This window comes from Orcinus orca, chromosome 17, assembly GCF_937001465.1.
Source record: "Orcinus orca chromosome 17, mOrcOrc1.1, whole genome shotgun sequence".
In the NCBI taxonomy this organism is placed as follows: domain Eukaryota; kingdom Metazoa; phylum Chordata; class Mammalia; order Artiodactyla; family Delphinidae; genus Orcinus; species Orcinus orca.
In genome coordinates, this window is record NC_064575.1 from 17,276,201 (window position 1) to 17,284,676 (window position 8,476).

An 8,476-nucleotide genomic window follows, 5' to 3' on the forward strand; every position below is an offset into this window, starting at 1 on the left:
TCGACCTCCTCTGTGAAACTTCCTAATCCTCACAGCAGGAACCATCTCCTATATTCCTCTAACATATTTTCACATACTATTACCCCTACACGATAAAACTCATTTTCCCAAGTCCTCCTGAGTAAAACAATATCTATCTAATCTCCATAAGCTTCCACTCCTCCTCTCACCATTCCCCACGCAAACACCCAAGGACTAAAATGTGCTAACACTGGAGATGCAAAATTTTAAATGGCTATTGTCCATAAAAGGCTTGATTCACTCAATCAAAAAAGCAAAGGACCTGCAATGCACTAGGCATTGTTCTCTAACTGCTGGAATAGAGGAGGCTAAGACTCAAACCTGATACTCAAATCTTGAGTGGCTGGGAAAAGTAACAGATAACAAGTTAATGGAAAAATGATTTCTGATAGTAAAAGATACTATAAAAAAACAAAAAACAAGGTTACATGAAGAGATGTCAGAGATCTTTATCCAGAATGAAAAAGCCAAGTACACAGACCTCCTCAGGGCTGAGTGTTCCAGACACAAGATTTCAAGCGCCAAGACCGTACATTAGAAGCTTTTCATTTTTGAGGAACAAGAAAAAATATAGCTGAGAGCCATAAATTAGAGATCAAAGAACGGCCCTCTCAAATATCTCCCTGCCCTAATTTCTAGAACCTGTGAATATGCTACCTTATGTAGACTTTGCAGATGTACTTATATTCAGTATTAAGGAATTTGAGAGGGGGAATTATCCTGGATTATCTGGGTGGCCCAACATAATCACAAAAGTCCATAAAAGAGGGAGGCAGGAGGATCAGAGCCAGAGATGATGGAAGGATGGAAACAGAGGTTACACTTTGAAGATGGAGAAGAGGCCACAAGCCAAGAATTGTAAGCAGCTTCTAGAAACTGGAAACTGCAAGGAGATGGATTCTCCCCTAGAGGCTCCGGAAGGCAGGAAGGCCTGCTGACACCTTGATTTAGCACAGTGAAACTGATTTTGAACTTCTGACCTTCAAAGCTGTTAAGAAACTTGTGTTTTAAGTCACCGAAGTTTGTGGTAATTTGTGACAGCAGTGATAGAAAACAAATACTTAGTGCCTACTATAAGTTATGTCAGGTACTGGGTAGGATGAATAAAAGCCCACCTTAAAAAGTTAACTGCTGAAGAGAAGGGAGCACTTGAATGAGGCACGTGTATGTTTCGGCTAGTTTGGTACCAAATCTGTAAAGGAAAACAGCGGGAACAGAAAGTTGTCAATCTTCCCCTGCAGGTGGTCCCCAATGACACTTCAAGAATCTGTCCCATCCTAGACATCCTCGTGTAGCACTTATATTTGTGTTAAGTCTATCTTGCCCATTAACACAAGAAAGCAGAGGCTATTTTCCTTTGTACACCCCTGCTAAGTGCTCAAATTACACAGCAGACAGCATTTACTAAGCACTTTGGGCCAGGCACTGCCCTAAGCATTTTCCATGACCTGACATATTTAATCTTCACTAAAATCCTATGAAAGTTAGGTACTATTATTTCCCCCATTTTGCTGGTAAGGAACCAGAGATGAAGTAATTTAATGGCTCAAACTATTAAGTGGAAGCTGGATATGAATTCATGCAGTTTGGCTCCAGAGCCAGCGTTCTTAATCCAGTTTACCACAAAGGAAACTTCAAAGGTAAGCAAGACCAGGAAACACCGGCAACAACTAAACTAGGGTAGCTAGGGGAAGACCTAATAAAGCTGGAACTCTGAAGGGTACAAAAAGGCAATGTACTTATGTGAAGTGAATCTTTGTATAAGTAGAACCTGGGTGGCCCAGACTTTCATCAGAGGTTGGTTAGCCTTCTAGTGGATGTGGATATCTCCTGTAGAAAGTGACACCACTTTCAGGGGAGTTAAGTAAAATAAGATATTAAGGTGCATTTCAACAGGTTCTAATAGTTCACAAAATATTCTCATGTTCAGTTTTAATCCTTACAATCCTGTGAAGGCAAATGATTATCCCAATTTACTCCCTAGCAATCTGACAGCTGTAACTGTCACCTGACAGCATGCTTTTTTTGTTTATTCCCATTGCTTTAGTTATCTACCATATTCCCAGATGTCCTCCCCACTTCCAAACTCTCTCATACATCTCCCTATCCTCTGGTCCTCTAGCCACATTCGGAAACTATGTGGACAGTGAATTTCCAGGACTGAAAACAAACGTGTCTGCAGAGGACATGTACAGCCCAAACACTGTTTCTTTCCCCTCCATATACCTACAGATCTTCCTATCCCCCTCACCTGCTTCACCAGTATTTGCTATTTTGGGTAATGATGTGTCAACATCCATGGACTGCAAAAAATGTGCCACTCAATGCTGAGAGTGGGGGAGACAGGCTGTTTAGGGGCAGAAGGGTATAATGGAACTCTGTACTTTCCACTCAGTTTTGCTGTGAACCTAAAACTGCTCTTAAAAAGTTAATTCTTTTGAAAAAAACATTATTAAATACCACCATCCCATATATAGAATGCCATTTCTATTACTATTCCAAATCCTACATGCCTAGGTAGTTAGCAATATGCCACCTGATCAACTTTATTACAGTAATTACATGTTTTCTTCTGAGCCACTCCTACCGTTCAGAATACTGGTTGTGCAAAGACTCGTGGGCTATACTGTGTAGTTACCTACCAAAGCAGTAAAACAAAACAGGTAATTTCAAAACTTAAAGACTTTGAGGCTCCACCAAGAGATTAATGTATGATTTTGTTATACATTGATCCAACTGTTCACCAAGATATTAAATTTCTTGCAAAACACTATAGACATGTATACATGTAACATTGGTTTTATAAACTAATAACCTTGATTTCCCTCCAGGATTCACTGACCCTAAACTCACTAATCCAAATAGCTTCCAACATCCAAGAATTTAAATGTAGTTGTCTAGCAACTTTCATATACTAAAGTGATGATTCTGGTGCAACAAAATCAAAAGAATAGGGCATCTATTTCATACGGCGTAATACCCTTGGCGCTATCAGTGAGAATCATAAACCTTTTTACTTTTATTTTATGTACTTCCTGTTATACTACACTTAAAACTTTCAGGTTTGCTAGCCTAGGTGAGATGATACATAAAAACATACAGGGAATGTTATTTATAAAAGCCTTTCTATTTCAAGTTTTTGCTCACTAGTATTCTCATGAGTTCTTTAGGTGCTCCAAATAAATTGCATCCATGGGCACATTTCATTTCTTCCTTCTTGATAGACACAATATGTAGTGGAATTATTAGGAACTCACGTAAGTATGGGTAGAAGATGCAAAGCAAAAACATAAAAGTGAAATGCAAAAAGAAAATGACACATTTACTCACTACTTCATAGGCAAGCCAAAGCCTGAGAAAATGGAATGTCAGCAACGGATTTTTATTTGTAAACTGAACCTTTACTCATGCACAAAGGCCTGTGAAATGGGCTTTCTTAGAATAGACCCATTTTGGCCAACTCAAAAGTGAAAAATCAGGACTTCGTACAGGAAAATCTTCAATAAACCCCAGGAATGTTTTTCACAAGATACAAACTGGACCCTAAGTTTTACACGCAACAGGCTGTTGACTTAACTGTGTCACACCAAGATTTGCCACAATAGTTAGGGGACGGCTGAGAAAAGATAACAAAAAGTCACCAAGACAACAATACATTTCAATTTGAGAGCAGTCACTGTTTATTAACTGACCGGATTACAAAAATAATCATGGTAGATACCTGAAAGGAAGGGAAAAAAACCCATTAAACACCTTAATAACTAAGAATTAACATAAACCAGGAAGTTATAAGAAACACCAATTCAGTTTCCACTATTAAGTAGGGAAAAAAAAAGGCTTTTTCTTCCCTCCATAAATGTCCTCAAAAGGAGAAACCAAACCAACTGCGATCATATATGATGGTTGATCCCCCCCCCCGCCCCACTAAATACTGCTTAGAACTCAAACCAAACCCTTACCACAATAGTCATTTTTCCTCCAGTATTAAGTAAACTTCTTTCAGGATGTAGCTGCTCACCTTAGTTCATCCTTCTTATAAGTCTGTTGATCTGGTCTTCCCTGTTGCCAGCATCTCCACCTTCTACAAAATGGGTAGTCTTTTTCTTCATTCCACCTCGTGGAGAAGACAATTTGAAGGGCCACAGGAAGTTGTTTGCTTCTTTGAAACGTTTTCCAACAGTATAGATCTCATGAATCAGATCCTCCATGCAGATAATACCGTATTTGCCTGAACATAAATCATCAAGATGATTTAAAGTTACTAAAACTGTTTATTTTGAGACTATTAAACTTTTAAGGCATTAAGATAGGCTGTGACATAAAGAATTAGAAGTAAATCAAGAGTAAAGTAACAAAGAAGGAAATACATAACTTTATTTACAAAGATACAGCTCAAGCCAACGAAATCATACCTCCATTTTTCATAAATATTGTAGGGAATAAAGGAAGATGCATAATAATGAGAAAAATCAGGCCACAAGATACCAAAAAATATCATTTTGTCTGATACAATAACTTTTATAATTAATAATAGTAACTTTTCCCCAAAGAGGCAGAACCTACCAAGAGATCGAGCAATCAACACGTTATCCGTCAGGGCAATTCGCTTCTTGTTGATTTTGCCATAACCACGCTTGTAGATCAATTCATTTACTGACTTCAGGTTTGGGTACCTAAATATGGAAATACAGATATAAATGACTCAATAAGACTATCACTGTCAAAACACCTGCCAGTTTACCAAACACAAATCAAAGACACCTACCCCCATGCAATGTATGGTTCCACAATTCTCAGCATGTTAATTGAAGCCTTGTTGAGCTTCACAAAGGTGCCATTGAAAATCTGACGGAGGCGAAGAAGCTGCAACACCTTTCGAACCTTTGGGCTCACACCGTTGATACTGCAATGAAAAAATACAAAAAATTCATTTAGCTTTTATCAGAATTTTTACTAGTAAAAGACGAGAAACTTAACTATTACAATTTTGGGCAACACGTGTCACACCTAAATAAGAATCCTCGCATGTTACAAAGACCACTTTTCCCTTTAGTTAGCTGTATTCTATTACCTCTGCCAGCTTGCCTCCCCTGCAAGTAAACTGTCTTTTGACACATACCTTTCACGTTTACAACTTTCCCTAACACTCTTATTACTTCTAGTTTTGCATACATCTTTGTCACAGCACTTATGAGGCTCCAATTTAACTGCTTTTGAAGGTAACCTCCAGGACACTGAACTCAAGTGCTCAATTCGAGAATGGATAGATGCTTTGGGCACAGGGCTTACAATCACTAAATTACTCTCCTCACCACCCAAATATTTTCATGCCAATGTTTTACAACCAAGGTCCCCACAAGTACTGTGAAATTTTACTGGGATTGTGTAGCTTTCCCTTGAAAACCAGAATGCAGTAAAAACTGAACTTACCCTCTGATCCTGATGACAAATGCCAATTTGGGTTCCGCGGGTACGTAGAAGTTGCCAGCTTTTCTTGCCATCCTAGCCATTCGAATCTCAGTTCTGTACATCTGCCGGTACTCCTTATGATAGTGCTTAGCTTTTTCATAGATGAGCTTCCTCCTTGCCTTTCGAAGCTGAAAACCAACATCAGTTGTTCATCTGCTTTTTAGCTCCCAAACACAACTAGCAGTATCAGTTCTTTCCAAGGAAACCCTTCCCTTGAAGCTTTCTCACCACAATATGCGTTAACATTGCAAGAGGGAGATAACTAACTTCATTTAGAAAGGTCGTTCTAAGTTAACCACGCTCACTGGTACAGCAGCTGAAGTAAACAAGCCTTGTTAAAAACATTCACCTCATTTTCAATCGTAGGGCCTTTTAACTTGGTGCCTCAAAAAAGTTTACTTACCATCTTCTGAGCAAATTTCTTTCTCAGGCGCTTGATCTTAAGCTCTGCGAAATTCTTTCGCTTTTTCTTAAGGGTTTCTGGCACAGCAGGAACCTTCTTTTTCTTCTCCCTAACATTAGCAGACAGAGCGTTAATTCAGAAAGCTCACAGCACTGCAGCACTCCCATTCTGTACTGAGCGCTCTCTCTTAACACTATCACCACTGACTTCAAACGTACCTTTCTTTAACCGCTGTAGCGTGCTATGGTGTAAGATACAGATTTTAGAAAATTCCTATGCCAGTAATCTTTAACACGGACCACTTTCTTTAAACGATTCACAAAAATAACAAATTCACATTTAATCTACCATCACTCCCGGGGTCCCACGACAACAAAAATGCCGAGAGCAAACCGTGCAGAGTAAAAGGCTGCCGCAAGACACTGATCCCTAGACTATTAGTGAGTGTGAGTCTAAGAGGACTTAAGAGTCTCGAGAGAGAGGGAAAAAAAAAAAAAGCCTCAAACAAACCCCCAACGACAACCCTGGTTCAAGCCTCAAACTCCATATGCTGTAAGCAAAGACCTGACGGCAGGGACGCTTCGGACAAATGCCAGCTAAGGAAAAAGAACCCCATTCCGAGATTCTGAGCCTCCTTCAAAAGACGAGAGACTGGACAACCTGTCGGTTCCGCACATATTCAGCTCTCACACCTCGTTCCCGGTAACTCCAAAACCTCGCCCCAAGGCCTGCTGAAGCCCATTTCAGCCTAAGACCCCCAGGAGTGTCACACAACTTCACAAACACACAGGTAAGTCGACAAAGAGACAGGTTACAGATAGAACGAGAGAGAGTGAGACAAAAGCCTCTGGTTTCGGGGATGGAGAAGGATTCGCGACAGGACGAGGAGAAACTTACTCAGCACCTTCCATGGTTCCAGCCGGGAAAGAGGAAGTTGGCGCATGCGCGCTGTTCCACTTAAAGACGGCGAGCGTGAAGCCCCAAGACTCATAGGTGTCCCAGGATAAGCCAGAAAAAAACTCAGAACTGAGAACTCGTATTGCAGAAGCAGAATTAAGAACTGCCTGATTCAGCCTCTTACGATCAAGTTTCAAGTAAAATCTGTATGGGAAAAATTAATGCATTGGTTAGACTCTTTAACCAATATGATGAGAGCAAAGAGTGCCAGTACCTTGACTACTCGGGGTCCTAATCCCTGGGCTGCGTTGACAGGATACGGCTCGAATTCTACCCAGTAATATATGCAAATGACGCGCGACCGGGGCGCGAACTACAAATCCCGGCATGCATCACTTTCACGGCCCGCCTGGCGGGAGGGCAACGCTTGACCGGGTCGGTAGGGAACCACGGCGGTGGTGATTCCAGCCGGGGAAATTGAGAGCCTTTGAGCCTACGTTCCAAAGCCTACGATTCGAAGTTGCTGCCGGCTTTTGACCGCCTTCTCGGCTCCTTGCCAGCCCCAGTAGAAGACCGGCACGCCCGTTGCCGCGCTGCCGAGGTCCTTCTCTTCGTTCCTCCAGCCTGCAGGGCTGTCTTCCGCAGCGCCTGATCGCAGGTGGGGCCACCCAGAGCCCCCTGGTTAACGAAAGTGACGAGACGGGGACAAGCGAGGAGCGGACGGCCAAAGGAAGATGGCCGGGGCACTGCCGACCGTCCGGTCTGGCAGGCGGAGGCCGGGACACCCCACGGCAGGGGGCGTGAACCGCGAAGGGAGGTGCGAGGAGGGCTGGAGGCTGCGGCCACGGCCATGTGAGAGGGGCTGCCCCGCCGCGGTTCGGCGGACGGCGAGCGGGCGGCGAGCGGGCGGGGGGCTGGGCCGGGGGCGGGGTGCGCCCGGGGGCGGGGAGGGCCGAGCCGAGGGAGGGCCGATGCCGCCGCCGGCTCTTCCCGGTCGCGGGTTATATAGCGCGGAGTGTGGAGCCTTCTCAGAGGCGGTCGGGAGCGCTCCGACTTGCAAGCGGCGCTGTGCTTCGGAGCCCGGTGCCCGAGTGACAGCCGCGGGGAGTGCAGGGCAGGGGGACACGAGACCGCGGAGGCAGCTGCAAGACGTTGGGGAGCGCTCTCCTGCACCGAGCGAGTCGCCCCTTCCTGGCGTTCCCGCTGCCCCGCACCCCACTCTTCCACCCTCTCGCAACTTGGATCAAGTTGACAACTCCCGCGGCGGTCGGCCGGCCCGTGCCGTCTCCGCTGCGCGCCCCTCCCCCGGAGTGAGAGGGAGCCGCCGCGCCGGCTCCGGGGACGCTCGGGCGGCGGCGGCGGCTTGGCCATGAGAGCAGTGCGCGCCGCCTAACTCGCGGCTGTCACCGCCGTTGCAGCGGGACCGGCCTGCGGCGCGGGCGCTCCGGGACAGGCGGGCGGCAGCCGGCAGGAGGCGCCGAGCCGGGCGGCTGCCGCGGCGGGCACAGCCCGGGGCCACCGCGCCGAGCCCGGGCGGGAGTGGCCCCGCGCAAGCGGGGAGCGGCGCTGCGCACTCCATCCCGGCGGGCACCTCGGGGGCGGGCGCGGGGCGCAGCCTTCTGGTCCCAGCAGCTCTGACAAGCGCCCCCGGGCATCTCGGGGGCTGTGGGGCGCGGGGTGGGCGCG

The 8,476-nt window shown here is 45.4% G+C and overlaps 1 protein-coding gene across 1 annotated transcript; it reads right to left on the reverse strand.

Annotated features, from left to right (window-relative positions):
* Window positions 1-3,685: 3,685 nt before the first annotated feature.
* On the reverse strand, window positions 3,686-6,929 carry RPL7 (ribosomal protein L7). Its single transcript, XM_004280572.4, has 7 exons — window positions 6,791-6,929; window positions 5,894-6,002; window positions 5,452-5,618; window positions 4,787-4,924; window positions 4,585-4,694; window positions 4,040-4,249; window positions 3,686-3,742 (listed from the first exon to the last, which is right to left on the reverse strand). Exons 1-6 carry the CDS (start codon window positions 6,802-6,804, stop codon window positions 4,041-4,043), a joined length of 747 nt encoding a protein of 248 aa, XP_004280620.1. The 5' UTR covers window positions 6,805-6,929; the 3' UTR covers window positions 3,686-3,742; window position 4,040.
* Between the last annotated feature and the right edge of the window lie 1,547 nt (window positions 6,930-8,476).

Excerpts from the sequence above, each read along its gene's own strand:
- RPL7 (XM_004280572.4), bottom strand. Across the intron at positions 5,619-5,893 it reads AGAAATTTGCTCAGAAGATG|CTTCGAAAGGCAAGGAGGAA; the intron begins GTAAGTAAACTT and ends GTTGGTTTTCAG. Across the intron at positions 4,250-4,584 it reads GTTGATTGCTCGATCTCTTG|GCAAATACGGTATTATCTGC; the intron begins GTAGGTTCTGCC and ends ATTTATGTTCAG.